This window comes from Molossus molossus, unplaced genomic scaffold (assembly GCF_014108415.1).
Source record: "Molossus molossus isolate mMolMol1 unplaced genomic scaffold, mMolMol1.p scaffold_m16_p_8, whole genome shotgun sequence".
Lineage (NCBI taxonomy): Eukaryota > Metazoa > Chordata > Mammalia > Chiroptera > Molossidae > Molossus > Molossus molossus.
In genome coordinates, this window is record NW_023425402.1 from 88802468 (window position 1) to 88826889 (window position 24422).

The 24422-nt window shown below is 36.0% G+C and overlaps 1 protein-coding gene across 1 annotated transcript in view; it reads left to right on the forward strand.

Moving 5' to 3' along the window:
* PEX7 (peroxisomal biogenesis factor 7) overlaps positions 1-24422 on the forward strand; it is an 80752-nt gene that overhangs the window by 32972 nt on the left and 23358 nt on the right. Inside the window, exons 6-8 of the mRNA XM_036248553.1 lie at positions 496-602; positions 2710-2823; positions 6252-6307. Of these exons, the coding sequence (XP_036104446.1) occupies positions 496-602; positions 2710-2823; positions 6252-6307 (277 nt within the window). The remainder of the gene's footprint in view (positions 1-495; positions 603-2709; positions 2824-6251; positions 6308-24422) is intronic.

Consider the following 24422-nt stretch of genomic DNA (forward strand, 5'->3'; position numbering starts at 1 on the left):
GCCTCCCACATGACCATGACCAAGGTCGGGACTGAACTGCAACTGATGTATGTGCCCTTGATTGGAATTGAACCTGGATTGGTAGACTTGGCCTAGATTTAATAGTGAAGTTGTTACTGTTTTGTTTCTTGTAGAATATACTGGTACAGGGGACACACTTTATTTATTAGAAGCAAGGATTTTGGGGCCCTTTTCCTGAAAAAAATTCACGGATGTGTGTTTAGTGAGCACTGTGCTTTTCTCAGTGTGAGATTCGGATTTTCCAAGTTGAGTTGATCTAAAAAACATTGTCATTGTGTATTACTCTTTGTAGTTCATTACTTTTAGTAGTTCTTATGTATTATTATATTAAAAATAGTATATACGTATATGTGATATGCAGATGGCACCATTCTCTGTGATAGCAGTGTATTTCCCATGATTTTTCTTTATGAGTACATGTCACTGAGCATCCAGTGGTATGATGGAAACTGATCAAGTTTTCTCTTTCCCCAGGTGACCATACTCTGAGAATTTGGGATGCAAAGACTGCAGGAGTCAGAATTGTGGTTCCCGCACATCAGGCAGAAATTTTGACTTGTGACTGGTGTAAATATAATGAGGTACTCTGTCTGGCTCTGTCCTGATCTGCCGAGCCTTCCTAATGTTGAAATGTTCTAGATTTTATTTTGTCTTTGTTCATGTGGACTTCTGTAGTGTTTATGGACCATTAAATTCAGCCCTTTCATTTCTAATTGTGAGTGACCTGCATTAGCATTAATTGGATTTAAGTGCACATAAAACAGGCAAAATAAGAAACAGAAATTCTCAAAGTTCAACAGTGCAGCCTTATTTGTTTGTTTAGGAAACTGCTGTATAATTTATGTGATTTTTTTCTTTGTTGCTCTTAACCCTGCCAATTTGTGTCATCTTTTGCTTTCCATTCTTGTTCATTTTGCTAATCAGGCTGCTGAACTATTTGTAGATTGATTTTTAATAGTACATCAGTTTTTAATATTTTCTGTTTTATCTTCCCTTATAAGTCTAACCAAGCTTCATGGTTCTATAAGAGCAGTGTCTATTTGTAACTTTTTTGCAGTGCTTCAGTTAACCACAGAAACATGAATTAACAATAGCAATGGATCAAATATGTGTTCATTGATATACTGTATATATATATTTATGTGCCTGAAGTGGTCTGTTGACTATGACAAGGAAGTAAAACATATGCCTTATTTTTCCCTGTTTTAAATTAATGAATAAAAATTAAGAGCCTGGCTGGTGTGGCTCAGTGGTTGAGTGTTGACCCATGCACAAAAGGTTCAATTCCCAGTCAGGACACATGCCCAGGTTGTGGGCCCAATCCCCAGTGGGGGGCATGTAGGAGGTGATCAGTCAATGTTCTTACTCATCAATGTTTCTATTTCTCTCTCCCTCTCCTTTCCTCTCTCTCTAAAATCAATAGAAAAAAAAAATTTAAGAAAAAAATTAAGAGAACATTATATTGGCAGATTTTTTAAAATAAAAAGAAATAAGATCAATTAAAAGAAAATACAGTGCCTATTCAATAGTAATACTTAATCAAAATAAAAATTTCAATGCTGATAACTCTAATTCATTCTCATTGTTATGAATTTTTTATATAGGAAAATGAAATTGTGGACCATATATTTGGGAATTCTAAAATAGATGTCAATATACACTTGAGAGTGGTTAAAATTTTTTTAAAAAAATTATTGAAACATCTTTAAATGACCTTTGCTGAAGTCCAGCACATTCAGACAATGAATTATTGCTCTGGTTGATGTGGGATGGGGCGAGTATGGACCCAGCACTTGGCCTATTCAGACAAGAACTCTGGTTTCACTTGAATCTGTAGAAAGCAGAAGTTGTAAAACCACCTAGATAAGGAGACTTATCATTATTTGCATAGATTTTCAGATATGATTAGTTATCACATTAAGACATGGCCTGTGGCAGTGGGGAACAATGATTGATTTAGATTTAGAAAAATATATATAAAGATTTAATTTATACCCTTTGTTCTTTTAAATATTTCTAAATTAGAAATTTCTCTTGTTTCTTGAACTAGGCCTATAATACTATGAACTTCTCTCTCAGGACTGCTTTCTTTATGTCCCATCGACTTTGGGTTGTTGTGTATTCATTTTCATTTGTTTCCAGGAAGTTTTGTATTTCCTCTTTGATTTCTTTGGTAACCCATTCATTGTTTCATAACATGCTATTTAGCCTCCATGTGTTCGACTGATTTTGAATGTTTTTGTTGTAGTTGATTTCTGGTTTCATGTTCAAGGAGATTGCAATCAATCATTCCTAAATTAACAAGCCTTTTGCCGTTTCATGCCTGGTAAACCCTCAGAGCATGCTGAAGAGAAAGGCTGGCTCATTCTCAGATATAATTCTTAATCCGTATGTACTTATTAATATTACTAAAGATGGATTGGAAAATCTATGCTTTTTTCTGTTGTATGTAGTGTTCCATCACATACATAAGTATATGGAGTTCCTTTTCTCTCAAGTCATACAATTTTTGCTTTCCCAATGTATATTTTGACTCATTTCTATACTTGTCATATAACTTCTCCAGAATGACTCCTGGGTTCTGATTAAATAATTATCAGAAAATAGATATTGTTTTCTAGTAGAAAAACCTGGACACTGTTTAATTGAAAAGATGTCACAGTTTACTTTTCTCTGAATTGTTTTCAGAATTTGCTGGTAACAGGTGCAGTTGATTGTAGTTTGAGAGGCTGGGACTTAAGGAATATTCGACAACCAGTGTTTGAACTTCTTGGTCACACCTATGCTATCAGGAGAGTGAAAGTAAGTTTTCATCTTTTCTTTTTATACACAGAATAAAATATAAATATAATCAATAAGACATATATAAAAGGTGCTTATGGGTTAGAGTAATTGATTCTTCATTTTAAAAATCCTGACCCGAGGATATTTTTCCATTTATCTTCAGATAGAGTTTGAGGGAGGGAGGGAGGGAAAGGGAGAAGGGAGAGGGAGAGAGAGAGAGAGAGAGAAAGAAAGAAAAACATCCATGTGAGAGAGACACATTGATTGGTTGCCTCCTGCATGACCCTGACTAGGGCCAGCACCAAACCACAACCAAGGTATGTGCCCTTGACTAGAATTGAACCTGCGAATCTTTGGTCCGTGGGCTGACGCTCTAACCACTGAGTCAAACTGGCCAGGGTGATTCTTTTTATGCATGTTTTTGTTACCCAACTAATGATAATGAACATTGAAAACTAAAATTAGATAAAATATTTGAATAATTATTGAATGAATTTGGACAATGTAGCCAATTCGTACTTAGTTAAATAAAAATGATTTTTGAAATTCAATAATCCCCAATCTACTATTCCTTTTAGTATTTTTTTTAACTACAGTAATTAATTTTAGTATTATATTCTTCATAACTGTCCCTCCATTTAGTGGGAAAGTCTCTTTACTCTGTTGAAACTCATATAGAGAAATGGTTAATTCTTTCTTTTCCCTAACATGATAATATATATGAATGTTCACAAACATTGGGGTACAGCAAAGTTTTTACTCTATAAACAGCAGAGGACGAGATAACCTTTTTCTGTTGTTCCTAAAAAATTGCCTGTTTATAAGAACTAGAATTCAGTTTTCCAGCTTTTATTTAGGTAGGTTTTGCCAAGTCATTGTGGAAAACATCTTACTAAGACACATCTTTGAATTTAATTCTTTGTTTTTTACATTAAGGGTAAAAATTACCTTATTGAGCTTTTCAATAAAACAATTGTTATTCCTATTTCAAAAATTTTAAATTTCAATTAATATTTAAAATTTTATTGGCTGCAACTTAAGATATAAGACACAGTGCTCGCCCTGGCCGGTTTGGCTCAGCGGTTAGAGCGTCGGCCTGCGGTCCTGAGAGACCCGGTTTCGGTTCCCACTAAGGGCGCATACCTCAGTTGCTGTTTGTCCCCGGCCCTGGTTGGTTGTGCGGGTGGCAGCCACTCGATGTGTTCCTTTCACATCGATGTTTCTCTCTCTCTCTCTCGGTTCCTCTCTCTCCCTCCCACTCTACCTGAACAAAAATGGAAAAATGTCCTCGGGTGAGGATAAAAAAAAAAAAAAAAAAAAAAGACACAGTGCCCTATTTTTTTTTTTTTAATGGCACACAGGTTTTAGTAGTTGAAGATATTTTTTTATTTTTGTTCCCAGTGCTTCTGAGAATGAAACAGGGTAATGTAGTAAAAGTATTTTGCAAACTAGAAAGTTTGCAAATGTAATTATTATGTGTATGTAACTATTAAAGTACTGGTAATAAAAACTCTAAAGAAATATAATTGCATGGAACAGAACAGAGAACCCGGAAATTGACCCATGACATTATGCTCAATTAATATTTGACAAAGGTGGCAAGAACATACAATAGAGTAAAGACAGCCTCTTTAATAAATGGTGTTGGGAAAATTGGACATGCAAAAAAATGAAACTAGACCATTAACTTACACCATACACAAGAATAAACTCACAATGGATAAAAGACTTAAATGTGACTCTTGAATCTATAAAAATTCTAGAAGAAAATGTAGGCAACAAAATTTCGGACATCGTACACAGCAGAATTTTCACTGATACATCACCTAAGGCAATAGAAACAAAGGAAAAAATGAACACATGGAACTGCATCAAACTAAAAAGCTTCTACACAGTAAAAGAAACAGCCATCAAAATGGAAAGGCAACCCACCCTATGGGAGAGCATAATTGCCAATGATACATCAGATAAGGGGTTAATTTCCAAAATGTATAGAGTGCTCATACAACTCAACAAAAGGAAGACAACCCAATTAAAAAATGGGCAGAGGAACTAAATAGACACCTCTCCAAATAGGACATACAAATGGCTAAGAGACATGAAAAAATGCTCAACATCACTAATCATCAGAGAGACGCAAGTTAAAACAACAATGAGATATCACCTCACACCTGTCAGAATGGCCACCATCAACAAATCATCAAACAAGTGTTGGCGAGGGTGTGGAGAAAAGGGGACTCTAGTACACTACTGGTGGGAATGCAGACTGATGCAGTCACTGTGGAAAACACTGTGGTGTTACCTCAAAAAATTTAAAATTGAATTGCCATTTGACCCAGTGATCCCACTTCTAGGAACATACCCTAAGAAGCCTGAAACACCAATCAGAAAGAATATATGTACCCCCATGTTCGTAGCAGCACTGTTTACAATAGCTAAGATCTGAAAACAGCCCAAGTGTCCATCAGTAGACAAATGGATCAAAAAGTTGTAGTACATATACACAATGGAGTACTATGTAGCTGTAGGAAAGAAAGATCTCTTACCCTTTGAGACGATGTGGAGAGACCTAGATAGTATTATCCAAATCACATGATCTCACTTATTTATGGAATATAATGAACATAACAGTCTGAGGAACAGGGTAGACCCAGAAACACGGAAGTAGGATACAGACTGACAACCCTCAGAAGAGGTGGTTGGGGGGAGGGAAGAATAAACCACAGAACTTATATGCATGTACCCATAACTGATGGACATGGACAACAAAGCTGGGAACGGTGTGTGGGGGGGGGGATGGGAAGGAGGGTGCCAGTGGGGAAAAAGGAGAAACATGTAACAAAAATAAATTAATAAAAACAAAGAATATAATTGCAAAGGGCAGCTTATGAAAGTGTGTTATTTCTTATCTAAAAGATACTGTCTTTAAATTTTCAAATTTTGTCCTTCATATCATTTCTCATTAACTATGATATATTAAAGATATTTTATTTAACATTTAAATGTTTATTTGATACTTGTGCTTATAGCAATCATAATATATATTCATAAAGTTTTAAAGGTATAATGAATTCATAGTAGTACTGTCACATACTTAAATCTCCTATATTTCTAGGAGTCGTTTTTAGATAGCTAACATGAAATTATATTTAGTTTTTCTAAAATAGCCACACTTTGGGATTATTTTATTCTAAATAAGCTCTAAAAAGCTTGAGTGATGACTTTCATTGGGCAATGTAAAAAATAAATGTTTTTTCTGTAGATAATATGTAAAAGGCTAAAATATTTTTGCCTTGAGTTAAAGCATATAAGGTTTGGGAAAGCATAATTATTAGTGACAACCCTGACTAGACTTTAATTTATCATAATGTTCATGGAAATAACCACAAGAAACAGCATGTTATAATCACAGCTAACTTCAGAAATTTTCTTGTTTTGTTTTGTAGTTTTCACCATTTCATGCTTCTGTACTGGCTTCTTGCTCCTATGACTTTACTGTAAGGTACAGTAGTTTTTGATAAGTTTAATTGCGAAATACCAAGAAGCATTTGCTTCTGTGCAATTTTAGGAAGATAATGTATTTATCTTACTAATATGAAAAAATGTGACCTGGGCATATTTGAAAATTTGCCACCGGTTTGTGAGTTTCCGATGGTATTTATTTTAACCTGTATTGATTGCGTATGTAACCATTGTACTTACTCTACTTTGCCTTATTCTCCTCTCCCTTCTCCATCAAATTCTGAATTGTTTTATTTATACTTTGTCAGAACATGCAGCATGTAACATATAGCACTGTCATATGATATATTATTCTTTGACTCTTATTTCCACCGTTGTTTTTGCTTTTAGATATATAGCTAAATATATTAAATGCTTATCAAGGTTTTTTTCTGAAATTTTCCCATCATTTCTTGGTTTGCTGAATTTTTCTTCTAGTAGATTCCTCAAGAAGGGCTGATGATTAGGAACTCTTGTATATTTAAAACAGTTTCTCTTATATCCTTGATACTTGAAGTTTAACTGAACACAAACTCCTAAATTTACATTTCTTTCCTGCAGCTTTTTGAAATGTTACCTTATTTTCACGTTGTCTTATGCTGTTTTTGAGAATTTCCATGGCAGTTAATGCTGTTGTCCTTGTAAGTTATTTGATCCTTTTCCTGGGGAGTCTGATTATTACAGTTCCATTTGCATGCTGCAGGTTAAGGAATGCAGTGGGTTCTTTAAATAAGGTAGCTTCAGGTCTTTTATTTCCAGAAAGTTTTTTTGGATTATAATTTGAAATATTAGTTCTGATCCATTGTTTCATCTTTTACAGGGACTCTAATTATACATAATTGACTCTCCTTTACCTGTCTTCTGTATCAAATGCTTTTTCTCTGATATTTAAAAAGATTTTTTAATCTCATTTTTATTCTCTTAGTTGTTTTTCTGATGTCTTTGGTGCCATTATTAGGTTTTCATGTAAATGTATTCTTTGGGCAGCATGTAATTTTGTCTTCATTTCTGACATGATTTTGCCTCTTTTTTTTTCTATTTCTTTTTTGCGTTCATTCAGCTCTATTTCACTTAATTCTGTTTTTGTCCACTTCTTTTCTTTGTTTTTGAATTCCTGATAGTAAGGGGAAAACTCTATTTTTCTCCTCTACTGTCAGTATTTCTGAGAACAGATGTGTGTGAGATTTTTCCCATACCAAGCAATTTTCCAGTTCTCAGCAGACACCAACTGGGTATCCTGCAAATTTACTCTATCTACCTGGAGATAAAATGAGATCCTACAGGTTAATTGCTTAATTCCACAAGACTGCCCCACTTCAGATGCCAATTGTATGTTGGAGGTTCCCTCCTCAGATTTGATAATTTTTTAGAATGGTTTTTACGTTTACCAGTTTATTTTAAAAGATGTTATAAAGGATAAAGATAGATAGATGAAGTACATAGGCAGAGGTCAGTAAAGGCCCCAAGTGCAGGAGCTTCTGTCCCCATGGAACTGGAGTGAACCACCCTCCCAGTACATGGATGTGTTCACCAACCTCGAAGCTTATCAAATCTTATTGTTCAAGAGTTTTTAATATAGTTTAATTTTCAGCCCTTACCCCCTTACCTGGAGATTAGTGGTTGGGGTTGAGAAATCCAACCTTCTAATCCTTTGGTCTTTCTGGTGACCAGCCCCATCTTGAGGTTATGTAGGGGCTCCATCCTAAATTGCCTCATTAGCATAAACTCTGGTATACTCAAAGGGGGCTCCTTATAAATAACAAAAGGCTCTTCTGTCATTCAGCATATTCCAAGGGTTTTAGGAGCCCTGTACCAGGAACCAGGGACAAAGTTGAAATCCATTCTTATACCACATTGATTAAGGATTTTTTTTTATGTCCGCAAATGCTGGTTTAATTTAGGTTAGAATGTTATATTCTAGTTTTCTTCTAGTTTACTCTTTTTTTCTTTTTTTTTATTAGTTTTTTTTTTTTTTTTTGACATTTTGTTCAGATAGAGTGGGAGGGAGAGAGAGAGAGAAACATCGACATGAAAGGGACACATCGAGTGGTTGCCACCCGCACGACCCAGCCAGGGCCGGGGACAAACTGCAACCGAGGTACGTGCCCTTAGCGGAAACCGAACCCGGGTCTTTCTGGACCGCACGCAGGCCGACGCTCTAACCGCTGAGCCAAACCGGCCAGGACTACTCTTTTTTTCTTGAAGTGAATCTTTTCTCAGGTAAATTGTTTGAATTATTGTATCCATTTTATTTTTTAGTAGTTTTTTATTTTTTAATAGATGAAAACTTTATGTGTCTGTGCTTCTCTCTGTTTAGTTCAGTTTTTCCTAAACTACCCTCACTGTCCACAGAGGCTTGTAGCTGAACATGGGAAATAACTCGCTACTATTTTGTTTTTGTTTTTCTTTTTACATGTAATTAGAAGTTTGGGTGTGTTGAAGGCCTGTGTTTTGTGTAGTTTTAATTGTTCTTTTTGTTGTTCTGTATTGGTTTGTGTGAGGATACACTTAGAATTTTAGATTTACATAACCTCATTGCCTCAACTACCCAGAATTCCTGTCTCCTGAGTTAGTATTTATATGAGAGAAGCTATATAACTTTGTGTAGACTGTACTTCTAATAGAATAAATTACAATGCCTTGAGAGAAATTACATGCCTTAACTTTTTTTTTTTTTAATCACTGATTTAATAGAAGCAGGGAGACAAATCAGGAAACATAATCACACTGAAGCTTCCAGCTCTCAGTTAAAATGATACCATAACCAGGTTTTGTTTTTTGAGTAGTCTACATAAAATAGTAAAGAGTAATTGTTTTTAGCATGGGAGTCATATAATGGCAACATGGCAGAAAAGAAGAAAAATTATCAGTTGTTTGCCATCCCCCCAAATATTTTCAGACTGAAACTGGGAGTAGATCATTGGCTGGAGGATAGGGCTGTAAATGTGGATTTGAAGGCCATTAACTTACTGATAATTCTTACTGTAAGAGTGAATAATTCAAAGTGAGATGAGTTTGGAGAAAGAAGAGCAAAGAGACATTATCTTCAGGAAAGAATTGATGTTGGAAGGAAGAAGGGAACAGCCCGCCTAAAGCAGGAGGAGCCCCAGAGAATGCAATATATCACAAAAACTGGAGGAAAGGATTTCAGCCACATGTAGATGGCCAGTAATGTCAGATCCTCCAGGTCACAAATCCTCCCGGTAAACTGAGCAGGGTGAAGAGGGAGTTTTGAATCTTCTCTCTTACAAAATGTTATTTGTGGGCTCAAAAGGGACTTCCCAATATAGACCAGCCTTTGGATTTTAAATACTTGGTGATCAGACTTGACCAACCGAGATGAGGCACTGTTCTTTTGATGATCTCATTTTTAGTATCCTTAACAGTTTTCATTGGGTCTTTCTGATTTTTGAATCCCATCAATCAAGGGACATCTTAAATCCATTTTGCTGTTTTGTTTCTGAGTAAAGGAGGAGACCTAGTGACTACCTACATAGTCGGCCCTCGTTTATCGCGGTTAATCAGTTCCAGACTCTACCACGATAAATGAATTTCTGCGAAGTAGGATTCTTTATTTATATGCAGTTGTCCCCAAAACCACAATAGAGTGAAGCCAGGAAGTGGCGAGGGACAGTTGTACTTTCTTTTCAGAAGTGCCATTATCTTAATCCTATTGACCACTCCGTGTCTTATCTATATGCTTTAGTATCTTTGAACAGGAGTTGGGAAATGCCTTACTTTTGTAAATGTAGATTTGTCTCAGGAAAATTTGTTAAGACTGACATTTGAATCTGGACTGTACTACTCTAAAATTTGGACTGTACTATAAAATCTTGTAGGTGCCTAACTTTGCTCAGAAATCATCACAACTTGTGGCTCACAGTCATATTTTTCTCTTCACTTTTTAATAGTCTTTGCTTCTTTCCTTACTCCTGAGCAGGACTGGACAAAGGGGGATATATGTTTAATGATTCTGGGAGAGATGGCCTGGGTCATGGTTCCGTGACCTAGGTTCTATGGTTCTATGACATGTTACAAGACAAAAGTGCCTAGAACTTTTCATATTATCTCTGTGGGCTCTCAGAAGAATATTCTTGTTCATTTATTTACATGGCAGTAAAAAGACCAGAGGCTCAATGTGTATGTTTTCCTAATTACATTTATACCTTAAATTAAACCTACAGTAATGCATATTGGGATATACTTGGTTTTGTGGTAGTGGTGGGAGACACTGCTGGCATCTAGGGCAGGGACCAGGCATAAAATCCTGTAATGGCTCTAACAGTCTCTACAGTTCGGAATTGGCTCCCCTTCTTCCAATAGGACCCCTGTCGAATTGGATTTCAGGCTGTAGGAACACTGACTGGGATAGCTGTAAGAGGAGACAAGTCTTTCTTATGCCTAAAATTCTTCCACATCAGTATCTGTTATTTAACCTCTTATTTTTGATTGGCTGTGTCTGGTTTACAAAATATTTTCACATACAATATATTTTGTAATTCACACAACACTGTTGTGGGGGTGTGCTCATTTTATCTAGAAGACAGTTGACTCAGAGGTGGGAGGGCTGGCCGAAGTCACATAGCTGTCAAGTAATAGAGCTACAGTTGAACTTAGCGCTTCTATTTCTAAGTTCTTTTATGTTCCTTGATACTTAGAAACTTCTTGTAATTCCAGCGACTTTATATATGTCTACATCTGTATAACTTTTCCTTATTATGCGTGTTCTCTATAGAGACTAACAAACAAAAAAAAATACTGCCTCTAATCTCTATAATCATTTCAGAATTGAACTATTCCATATAAATGACTCTTGACAATGATGGATGCATAAAAGTTTATGGGCCATGACTTTTCTCTTAATAATTATGGATTTAAAGACATTTGGAATTATAATATAAATGTATATATGTATATTACAAACATGTACACATATGTACACATAAACATACACATGTATACATATGCACATAGGTATACACATTTATTGAAAACTGTTTGGAAGGATATAACCAGAATTTTAAGTAGATTGCTGATGGATGGGATTTTATATGTTTTTACTATAAATTTTTTAATCTTCTTTAATTGAGGTATAATTTAGGAACACCATCTTAAATCTATCTTAATAGGATTGTAACCTCCTCTGACCACAACTGGCATTGTATCAGCTACTGAAATATTCTGTGTAATATAGAACTGTCATCCCCAGAAAGTTTACTTTGTAGTTTTTTTCTTTCACTTTTTATCTTTTCCTTGCACTTCTTCACTTCTAGCTGTCATGTTATTATGCTTTTCTATGTACAATTTTTAATCTGCTCACTTAATACCATTTAAGACTTAAAAATAGCCATTTATCAAATGTACATACTTTCTTATGTTTTTTGGGCTCTCTGTGTGGGTTATTATTCCTCTCAAAAGCCACATTCCTAAATATGTGCTATATTACTATATTAAGTACATATCAGATCTATTGTTAAGTGAATTATATAACTGTAATATTAAAATATTATATTTGATCCCCAAGTTATATATGGGATATATTCCTGAAACACACACACACACACACACACACACAGTATAATTCAACTTGAAATTATATAACTTTAAGGTTTTGGGGGGAGAGATTAGAGTAGGTAATCTAGGACCAAGACTTGGTAACTATTTCATTCAAAAGGAATATTTAAGTGCAAGGTACAATAGAACAGCTTTTTCTAAATATCTACTCATATATCATCATCTAATAAGATTCCAAATTAACAAGGAGGTGAGAGAGAAGTACAAAGTGGGGTAGGAGGTTATTTGGAATCAGCCCCGTCCCTCCCCATGCCTTGCTTCTGGAGGCATGTGGGAAAGTTCTGTGGGTTAGAAATCACTGTGTGGCGAGTGAGCATATGGACCTTGGAGTCAGTCAGAATTGAGGGGAAAGACTGGCTCCCCCATTTTCTAGTCATGAAATACAGAGCAGCATGAACCAGAACAGTGGATGTACTGTACAAAGTTGAATCTATGTCATTTTGTTCAAATTCATAACCACGTGACCATTTCTACTTCAATTCAACCTATATTTTCTTCTAATTTTACATATTACGTATTTTTATATTTATTAAAAATTATTTCTCAGGAAAGTAGCACTATGTTATAGAAAAAGAGGTATAGTTTAAAATATTTGATTTGCCATTACTAGCTATTGTTATATTTAGTTTCTTATAAAGTCCCTAAACTTTCCTGAGCTATTGAGTCCTCACTCATAAAACATATTGTTATGAGATTTAAAAATCAATATATGCAAGGCTGTTCACACAGTGCCTGGCCCATTTCAAACACTCAGTAAGTTTTAGTTTTTTTGTTTGTTTGTTTGTTTTATTCATGTATATGTTCCTCATATTTTGTATTTAGTACCATATCACTATAAATATACGCTGTTGATGTTTGCTATGTATGTATGTATGTATGTATGTATGTATGTTAAAGCTTACCTGAGGATATTTTCCCATTGATTTTTATAGATAGAATGGAAGGAAGAGAAGGAGGGAAGGAGAGAGAGAGAAACATCACTGTGAGAGAGACACATTGATCAGTTGCCTCTTGAAGGACCCCAACTGGGGCCAAGGATCGAACCTGCAACCCAGGCATGTGCCCTTGACCTGGAATTGAACCTGAGACCTCTTGGTCCGCAGGCTGATGCTATAACTGCTGAGCCAAACCGGCCAGGGCTGCAATTTATTTTTAAGTGGTTTAGCAAAAATATTACTTTATATGTGTATGTGTAGAACAAGAAAGGTAAAGGAAATGTGGCAAAGTTTTAACAATTAGTAAATCTAAATGAAGAGTATATGTGTGTTTATCATATACTTTGAATTTTTTGTGGGTTAGTAATTTTCAAAATAGAAACATTTGAGAAAAAAGTCAGCTGTATTTGCTCTATAAAATAAGACACTGAAAATGTTTCTTACTAATACCTTCTAATAAATGTGATATTTAACATATTGTTTAATTGTAAAATAATATAAATAGCTTTATTATATGGCATAAACAGGAAAATGGTCTTTAATTGGATTGTGGTAAACATAGAATCTTAACAAAACAGAAATACTTTTTATCTTTGTCACATTGACTCTAGTGGGATTTGCTTTAATATAGTAAGTGTCTTAACTTTGGTATGGTTGATGGACTTTTTTGATCCTTATGTTTGTTAGCACAGAGATTTCCATGAGCAGATAATTCTTTCTTCCCCTTCCCCACCAGAAAAAAAAAAGGTCAGGCAAAGTAAACAGATAGTATAGCTGAATATGTACTTTGTCTCAAATCTTTCATTTCAACTTTACCTAGTCCCCCTTACCCACAAAAAAAGGTCAGTCAAAGTAAATAGATAAGAAATATGGCTGAAGGTGAGCTCATTTGCAGCTTTAAATGATAATTTTACTTCATTTTATAAGATAGTTGTTTTTAGTTCCTTTACATTTGTTCATCAAATCACAAGAAATTATGTGACTAATGATATGATGGTAATTAACATTTGCAGGAACTGTGAATTCTAAAATGATCAAAGAATGATTTAATATTCTGTGCCTTTCATATATCTTAGATATAAATGTCTTCGTAACTCATCACATTTTTTGCTTTATGGCAGAGGTTCACCAGACTTCACCATTAGGAAAGCATCTTAATGTCGTTGTTTTTAGTTTTCTTTTTAAGAATGAGAATATTTGCATTCACATATTCATTCAGTTCTTATAAGGATATTTTAGTACTAAATATATTTTGTGTTAATAAAGCACATTGCCTGATCACAGGGTAGGCTTGTCTGTTTCATCGCTTGGTCCCTATCATCTGGGAGATGGATATACTAAATACATTTGTTTATAAACTTAAGTGAATTTAAATTATATGAAAAATTATGATACTCTTTGGTCACTGATGATAAAAGCCTGCAAGTGATTACATTTTAATATAGTTTTCACTTTAATTGTGTTTAAAGTAGTCATTAATAAAACTGAATTTAAAGAGGAAAGTCCTACCCAGCTGGCGTGGTTCAGTGGATTGAGCTTTGTCCCATGGACTGAGAGGTCTGGGTTTGATTCCTGGTCAGGACACATGCCAGGGTTGTGGGCTCGATCCCAAGTAGGGGGTGGTGTGCAGGAGGCAGCTGATCGATGTTTCTCTCTCATATTGATGTTTCTAACTCTCCCTTCCTCTCTCTCTAAAAAAGAAAGAGAGAGAGAGAGAAAAGAAAAGAAAGAGAGAGAGAGAGAAAAAAGGAAAGAGAGAGAGAGAGAAAGAAAAGGAAAGAAAGAAAGATAGGAAGGAAGGAAGGAAGGAAGGAAGGAAGGAAGGAAGGAAGGAAGGAAGGAAGGAAGGAAGGAAGGAAGGAAGGAAGTCCTGTTGGGAAGAGAAAAGGAAGGAAGGAGGGAGGGAGGGAAGGAAGGAAGGAAGGAAGGAAGGAAGGAAGGAAGGAAGGAAGGAAGGAAGGAAGGAAGGAAGGAAGGAGTAAAGTCCTGTTGGGATAAAAAAAAAATAGTGTTTTTCAAGGAGAAAACTTACTGTTCTATTGTTTAAGTCAGTACTGATTAAGTTGTAACGTTTTATTTAACAAATTTGGAACCATTGTTTTGGTATCCTGATTAACTAAAGTGACAGATAGATCTTTTTTTCCTACAACTAATTGTAATATGTAATTTACTGATAAATCTCCATGAGTTTCATATGCCTAATGGTTAAGATATTTGTATGTATGAAGCAGTAACTCCTGAGTTTATGTTTTCTTTAATATTTTTCAAAAGAGTTTTTCTGTTTGATTTGTTTAAACTAGAAAATTCTTGTGATTTTTATTGTCATACTGGAAAGATCTTTTGATGAAGTGAAGCATAATTTTGCAAGTTAAATGCTAGGTGAAAAATGAAAATAATTTCCTATAAAATGAAACAACATAGATTAATTAGAAAGAAACTTGTAAGACTTTTGATTTTAAGTACCTTGATTTATAACTGCAGAACATTTTCAGAATTATTTAGTACTAACAGTGTTCTTTAAGAATCAAACCAAATCTGTGTCTAATTCACACCCAACGTGAGCACATGAAGAAATAGGTCTAAAAGGAGTAAGGAATGTTAAGCCTGAGATTAATGTGTTGTAAGTCACTGCTTTGAACTTTGAATTGTGCTGATTAGTCCCAACAGAAAATTTATGGAGTTTGTCAGTTAATTTGCATTATAATTTTGAAAAATTCTGTTGTGCAGTTTCAGTAAGGCAAGTGTGGATTTTTGTATGTATTTTCTAATGTAGACACTGCTATGCCTCATCTTCCGTAGTAGGATGTAAAAGGAGAATATCTAAAAATGAGCATAATCAATGAATTCTCTGAGCATATTATGTCAAAATGTAGAGTAAAAAATCAGAAGAAACAGCCAAAAGAATTTAAAGTGATGGCCTTTGAGGTGAAAGAGCGAGGGGTCTGAGCGAAGTTGCTGCTCTTTGTTACAAGCCTTGTAGAATCAGTGGGCTCACATCTGTGCAATTACAGTTTTTAAGAAGGTAATCCATCAGAACCTCAGTGTTTTCCTCTCCTAGTTATTTGCACGCAGAGTGAGCCTATTTATGTCGATTACCTGTCAGTTGTTAGTAGTTTACTGTGTCTAAGAACTCAGGGATAAGTAATTCACCCTCGAAGTCTGTCCTGAAACCCCAACCTAGAAATGTGGCAACACTAAATAAATACAGTATTCTAATTCTGAATTCTTCAAGATTTGACCTAATGGAATGAGCCATACAGAGAATAAAAACAAAAATTATTCATCTATTTTTGTCTTTTTGTGTGTGTGTGTGGTACATGCCCCTAGCGGGAACCAAACCCGGGACTCTGATCCGCAGGCCAACGCTCCACCACTAAGCCAAACTGGCCAGGGCCATCTATTTTTATCTTAAATAAAATTCAGCAGAGTCCCTTATCTTTCTCCATTATATCTTTTAGGACATGTGTGTGAGCACACGTGTGCACACTTGCGTGGGAAACAGACACCATCTTGAGCTAGTTAAATAAAAAAAGGAAGATGTTTCTCAGGATATGGGGTCCCTCTACCCCAGGGCAGTAGTGCCGCAGGGCCTCAGCAAGGTGCTGAAACTGCTTTACTAAGTTCCTGTTTCATCAGTCTTCCTCTTTCTACAGACTTATGATATTCTTTTATTCTCCCCACACTTTCATATGCAGTCATCAGAAAGTAAACAGACTTATTCTTGCGCTGTGTCTGTTTTTCTTTCTCTACCTTTGTCGATGTCTGTCTTCTTCTTCTCTGGATCCCACCACTGTATTTGTCCTCCATTGAGAAGAGGGTTGTTAAATAAGAGGTCCTTGTGAGCTGTGCTGACATTCCACACCTGACACCTTGAGTGGGTTTATTTATAAATGCTCAGCTGCAGAGATGAGAACATGAAGTATTTCACGGTGACATCGCTAATCAAGACTGAAGCACAGCATTTAGGTGTGGAATGAAGTTCTAGTGCAGCCTCGTGTGATCTCATTATCACCTGAATTTCTGTGAAATGGTATTTTGCTCTAGGTAGCCACATTTTGGTGCCAGTTACCGTTCAGATGTACATAGACTATTCCTATCCCTACATAATGATACTATTTCATGAGTAGAATTCTTACCATTTTGTTTATTGTCAGATATTTGTTTGAAACTGTATTGCAAAATCATTTCATGGTTCTTCATTTTGTGCCAATAAGCAGTAAAAAAAACTCTATGGGAGTTTTTTTTTTTTTTTCTTTTCCCTTTATCTTTTTTTGTTGCGATGTGCCAGTCTTCAGAAAGTCATACTACATCCCTATGGATAGCAGCCATAATTTCCCCGGAACAAGCCCTCCATCAGCTAATGGTTTTCTTTAATTTGTCAAAGTACTGTAGGCTTTGGGGCATGTGGTCCCTGGACGTATGTTTATTGTGATGAAGCCCTTCTACAGTACTGATTTAATTAAAATTTGTTATTGAAATGCTGTAAATAATTCATTTTGCTAGAGAAGCTTAAGTCTAGAATTTTATCATATTTAACTTGAAAGTTTATAAATATGGTATGGTTTCTGTATATTTGTGATTGAATGCTCTAAAAGTCGTCTTTGAAAAATTGCTCAGTAATTTTTCAAAATTAATCATACATTCTTCATTTAGCAGGCAATTAGTATTTTTCTGTTTTAAACTTTGTTTGTTATTACCAGTTCAAATCCCCCCCAAAATAAAATAAAAACTCTCTAACCTAATCATGAAATAAATGAGCATTTGTACTCAATAAATATTTTTGAGTTAATAAATGAAAGTTTAGCTCCAAAAAGCAATACAGGTGATAAAGTAAAAACAGATGACAAAGTAATAAGCCCATGATTTCGTATGTTCTACTCAATGGGGATTCACTTTTAAAGGATGGGAATATCTGAAGTTACAAAGGGAGCTGGTCAGTTGAGTGATACCTAAGTTAGGAGGAGACAGCAAAATAGATGAGAAGATGCAGTAAATGCATATAAAAATACAGAATAGAGAAGGGATAATTTCTGAACTCCTTGCCACAGGGTGAAGATTTATTCTATTCATAACTTCCTTAGGGTATTGGTTTTCAATGTAAGTTGGCAGACTAATGGAATCTTGGCATGGACTTTGGCTTATAGAATTTTCTATGTAGTTTGAGGCATGTGGGGGAAGGCTGACTTGGTCCAGGTTCATTTGAATTTTCAGGTTGTTAATCAAAACTTCTTGAAGAATCCCAGCTCCTTCCTATCTGTATTCCAGATTCCCTGGCATGGCCCAGGTCTAGAGAAAAAGAGAAAGGACTGGACATGATGCCAGTAGAGCGTGTGCTTTGGGGCTGCTGTTTATTAGCTCTGTCACCATGGATTGCTTAATTTCTGTGAGCACATTCTCCTTATCTCTGAAATAAGAATAGTTACAGTAGTGCCTACCCCTAACCATTGGGGATACAGTCCAAGATACCAGTGGATGCCTGAAACTTCAGTTAGTACTGACTCTATATATAAGTATGATTTTTCCTATGAATACATATCTTTTTACTTAAAGAAAACACTTTATGGCTTCTTTTTTGGCATATTCAAATGGCCAGCATTACTACTCTTGTACTTTGGGGTCATTATTAAGTAAATAAGGGTTACTTGAACACAAGTAACTGCCATACAGCGACAGTCTGATAACCCAGAGGGCTACTAAGTAACTAAAGGGCTGGGAGCATGTATTGTGTGGATGCACTGGACGAAGGGATGACTTATGTCCCAAGTGGTACAGAGTGGGGAAGGTATGAGATTACATCATGCTGCTCAGAAGGGCACACAATTTAAAATATATGAGTTATTTATTTCTGGAATTTTACATTTAATATTTCCTGACAACGGTTGGGCCAGGGTAACAAATTGCTGAAAGCAAAAGTGCAGGTAAGCATGGACTACTTACTGTATACCCTTTGTTTCTACCTTGAAAAGTTTTGTGCTGATCAAAAGCAGTATAAGATAATGGGAAAGGCTATGCAAACTGTCGAAGTCTTTCTTGCTGAGGATGTATCAGGTAATGTGAGAACCTCAGTTTTGGATCATCTTTATTCTTCGTTACTGGGCAGCTGGAGCCAACACTGATACTGTTCTGTTGTTCGTTTAGTAGCCTTTTATCCTGTCCGCTGAGTTATTCAATTATATGAAATAATAGTGTTACTTTTCCTGTGAAAATATTTGCCCATCTTTTACTTCTAATGTATTAGTCCCTTCCCAAAGTTTTGCCTTTACTAGAGGTTAGAGCCTCAGTGTGGTAATTCTTACCAGTAACAACTGTCTGGATCAGTAATTCTGAGTGTGGCCCTAGGACCAGCAACATGAGCATCACCTGGGAACTTTTTTCTAAACTGAGTTCTCAAGCCACCCTCCAGATGTCTGTATGCATGCTTAGCAAGTTCTCCAGGTGATTCGGATACAAACTTAAGCTTGGAAACTGCCGGTCTAGATCAGTGATTCTCAATAAATGGGTAATGTCCTCCACCCAGGTTGCACTCTCTGGTCACCCAGAGACTGTTTACACCTCCCAATTTCTATGATGTACTCCAGGCCAATTAGAATGTCCCAGGGAGCATTCACACATCAGTATTTAAAAAAATTTCTGTCGATTCCAATGTAGTCAAGATTGAGAACCATTGCCTTTTTCCCTTCCCTCCTCTTCCCGAAATCACTATTGTTTCTAATGGGAATTTATCTAATCCATATGTATGTTGAAATAAAGTTGAGAAGTACTGCTTTTGATGGTGTTCCCAAACCTAGATAGTTGAGTATCAACATTTCCTGGGAAGAGATTTCTGGATTTCATACTGATCTACTGATTCAGAATATTTTAGGAAGAAATTTCCCAGTGAAGCTGAGGAATGTGTATTTTCTGAATATCTGATATAATGAGCCTTGGTCCATTATTTGGGAACCATGTCTATAGGTGATTTAAAACTTACTGTACTTGTGAGGTTGGCCTTTGTTATTTATCTTGTCCTTAATATGCTTATTTATTTTTTGTTCATTCATTCATTCATGAAACATTCTTGGAGTACCCATGTGTCAGATACTTTTATACATGCAAGAAATACAAAGAATAGAATACTGTCCCTGAATTTAAGGAACTAAGTGGCTTTTAGAGGAAAATAGATAAATAGTAAATAAATAAATGCATTATTTTGGGTATATTCTGTTCCATTAATCACCTTGATTTCTTTTGTCCTATTAATTTTTCTGCCTAAAGATTTCACTTTCCTCAACATCACTGTTACCACCTTAAATCCAAGGTGCTATCATCTCTTTTTATTTTATTTTTTTTAAGTTTGCATTTTTTTAATTTATTAATTAATTTATTTTTTATCCTCACCTGAGGACATTTTTCCATTTTTTGTTCAGATAGAGTGGGAGGGAGAGAGGGAGGAAGAAAGAGAGAAACATTGATGTGAAAGGGACACATCGAGTGGCTACCACCCTGCATGACCAACCAGGGCCGGGAACAAACTGCTACCAAGGTACGTGCCCTTAGCGGGAACTGACCGGGTCTCTCTGGACTGCAGGCTGATGCTCTAACCACTGAGCCAAACCGGCCAGGGCTGTTGTCTCTTTTTAGATCACTAGTATCCTCATATCCACTCTTGAGATCTCAAGTCTATTCTCTCAGTGGCCAGAGATACTTTAAAAATTTTTTTCTTTTTTATTGATTTTTAGAGAGAGAGAAAGGGAGAGGAGAGAGAGATAGAAACATCGATGAGAGAGAACATTGATTGGCTGCCTCCTGCATGCTCCCCACTGGGAATCAGGCCCACAACCTGGGCATGTGCCCTGACCAGGAATCGAACCGGTGACCTCTCAGTGCATGGGTCGATGCTCAACCACTGAGCCACACCAGCTGGGCCAGAGATACTTTTAAAAGGCAAAGCTGGCCCTGGCCGGTTTGGCTCAGCGGTTAGAGTGTCGGCCTGTGGTCCGGAGAGACCCGGGTTCGGTTCCCGCTGGGGGCACGTACCTTGGTTGCAGTCTGTCCCTGGCCCTGGTTGGGTCGTGTGGGTGGCAGCCACTCGATGTGTCGCTTTCACATCGATGTTTCTCTCTCTCTCTCTCCCTCTCCCTCTATTTGAACAAAATATCGAAAAATGTCCTCGGGTGAGAAAAAAAAAAAAAAAAGGCAAAGCTGACCATACTGCATGGGGTCACACTGTATGGGAACTCTCTGTACTGTCTTCACAATTTTCCTGCAGATTTGAAACTACTCTAAAATAAAAATAGTTTATTTAAAAAAATGTTTAAGAAGGCAAAACTGAGTGTATAAACCTTCTGCCTAAAACTATTACTGGTATGTGTGTGTGTGTGTGTTTACACTTAAGAGAAAAATCCCAAATTCTTCCCATAGCCTACAAGACCTATGTGATCCAGTCCTGCTTGCCTTGTGTAATGCTTTCCCCTTCCCCTGCCCAGTCTCATGGGCCCTCTTAGTCACAAACCATCAGGCTCCTTGCTGACAAGGGACAAGCTGCTGTCTTTGCTCTCCACCTGGCGAACACCTCAACCAGATTTCAGCTCAGTATCATGTTTTCAGAACAGTGTTCTTACATCATCCTGTATGGTCTTTTGGAGCACATGTCAATTGCAATCACATTTGTGTATGTGCCTTTAATGTCCATCCCACCAAACATAGGAGCTTCAGGAAGAATGAGGCCATGTGTCTCTTGCTTCTGTTGCTTAGCACAATACCTGGCAACTCTTAGGTCTCATACATAGTTGAATGAAGGAGTAATTAAATGAGGAGTACATCAGCTTTTATGACATTTTTTTTGCTTATCACTAGAGAATGCTACGCACCCAAGCAATACAAATAGAGGGAATTATAATGTTGCAGTTTGCTTAAATTAAAAAAAAAAACACACACTAAACTGTAATTTGTGTATGTGTATGGCATTGAAAAGTGGTCAAAACTTTCTCCCAATTTTTAATAGTTAGGAAAGACTCACAAAGAATTACTGACTAACACATAAATTGAGAATAGGAAAAGAAAAGGAAGAACTTTGAAAGATATTTTAAACCTACTGAATTCATCTGTTGGCTAAATTTTTAAAATGTTGGTATAGAAATTTCAAATTACATTTTAGCAAAGTAAAAAAATAATTTTTGAAATAGTTTTGATGCTTTATTTTACACAGTGCTACATACTTGCTTTGCTAAAGAATTGTGAGTCAGAAGGCAAAAAGGGATTCAACCAAGACATTGTGATGAATTTTTCTCTCTCTTCCTCTCCATTTTAAATGAAAAATGTCTCTACAGTTCTGTAATATTTTTAATCTTTGGAAGCCTGTCCAGTATATTTACTTCCCATGATAGAGCTTAGTCAGTGATTTCATCAGCAAAGAGACAAAAAGGCACCAAGTAGTGTATGTGCTGGACCAAAAAAACCATCACTCTAAAATAATGTGCCTTATTTGACTTCTTAATAATATATGTAGCCTGACTTCTCCCAATAAAAAGGAGCTCATTTTACTTGTGTAATAGGCATAGGAAGGCCCCCAGATATCTAGAACTTAAGGAACGCTAGAGTTCAGAAGAAGATTGTAAAGAGACCTTGCCAGTGCCCTGATTGCAAACATGAGAAAGCCTGGTGAAATGCTCACTTTCCTCTGGTCACTTCCTCCTTACAACTCACCCCTTCCTGGTGGAATTTGAAGGATGATACACAAAAAAATCTGGAACTATACACATCAAACTGTTAACAGCAGTTGCCATTAAAGAGTAGAAGTGAAATAAGACATACATACATTTCCTTTACAGTATTATTTTAAAAAGCCATCAGTGACTTAAAAATATAGTTTATAGACACATTATTTGACTTTTGGTTTTCTCAACTATTTAGCTTGTACAATTTACTGTACTTGGTATTTTTGATATTTTATTAACTGAAAAATGTTTTAAAATTATAATCATTAATATTCACTTTTTTCTTATTTTACTGGCTCTTGATCCCCTTGAGGATAAAAAACCTGAAGCTTAGATTCTCTCAGGGCAAAAGCTTCCTTCATTGTTCCATTTACTACTCTGAGTTTCAGGTGCCACTTAGTTTGAGTGTTCCTCACTGATGCTTTTGTGAAGCTTTATGGTAGTTGTTTGTTTCCAAAATTTATCTAGCAAGTTTAGTTGTTTTCAGGAAGAATGTTGTTTTAGGTACCTAGTCAGCCATTCTGCTGGAAATGAACCTCTCATAATTTTTGTACCATATATATATACTTTGTGTGTTCCATACTTTGTCAGAGCTGTGGAATGGTATAATAGCCAGAAATGCTTATATGCCATTCATTAGAGTCACCTTCCCTTCAAATAGTATCCTTAGAGTTTTAGCATGTATTTTATTTGATGAGTTTTTTGCAAAATTCAATTAAATATTGATAGTTTTTCCAGGTTAAAGTTATGATGGGTGTGGAACTGTGTGGGGCCTTGACTGCCCATTAAACAAACAACTGATCAGAGCAAATTGAAATGGACATTTTGAATACACTGGCTGCCCTCCTGTACGTGCAGCTTCTCCTCCCACACTGTCCAGCTAAAATTGGATGGTTTTACACATGTGCCCTTATTAGGCATTCTAATTTCATAGGGCCCACCTGTCTTGTCCTCAGTGCAGCCTTATTCCCTAACTGGCTTAAATAAGAAAACGGCAAAACTGCATCCCAGGAACTGGTCAGGAGGGTATAAATGAATCCTTGTTGCTTAGTATTATTCTTAAATAGTTCTGAAGGAAACCAATTTTTATGGTTTGGCTGAAGAGCATTTAGCCTACTCACTTTACTGAAATAAAATCTAAATCCCAAATGAAGTCAGGGAGCTGAATACCTGGATTTAATTGACCTTCCCATAGAATGATTCTACCTAACTGCTCTTTGGGGTGATGTCATTGACTCATGAGTAGCAGCCCATGAAACAGCATCTCTGTTCTTCCCTCAGAAACATTCAGGATGTTCATTACATAAGCATTTCGTTTCTGCTCCATGGGCCCCCAAGGGTGAATTTCCTTCTGAGTTCCTAGAGCAGTTTTGTTGTAGACACTCAATTCAGGGCTCGATTTTGTCTCCCTTTTTTCTTTGGCTATTGAAAAGCTTAGCATCTTGAGAGGTCCTCTCCTGTCAAGCGTATACAACTTTATAGAATATAATTTTGTTTATAAATACTACAGGTTTGAATTTACTCTCCTACCCTTACTTTTCCTTTCATTGATGTTTTTCCATATTACTTATTTTAAAACCATTTTGAGTACTTTTTGGAATATAGTGGGTATATACAAAATCATTTGATTATTGTTTCAGATATTGCAAATCAGTGTATAACCATGTTTTAGAAATGAAATTATACAATTACATATTTACTTTTGCTTATATAAACATTGTCAAGATCTAGAAAATTAGATTGCAGTAAAATTCATTGTCTCTAGACCCGGAGGAACAAGTGTGCAAAGACAGTGAAGATCATTATGATTTCTGAGAAGGACTGCAGCTTGTTCCCTCATTGGTTTAAATAGGCAGATTTTCAAAAGTAAAATCACTCTCCTTAAATATTTTGTAGATTTCAGTAATCTGAT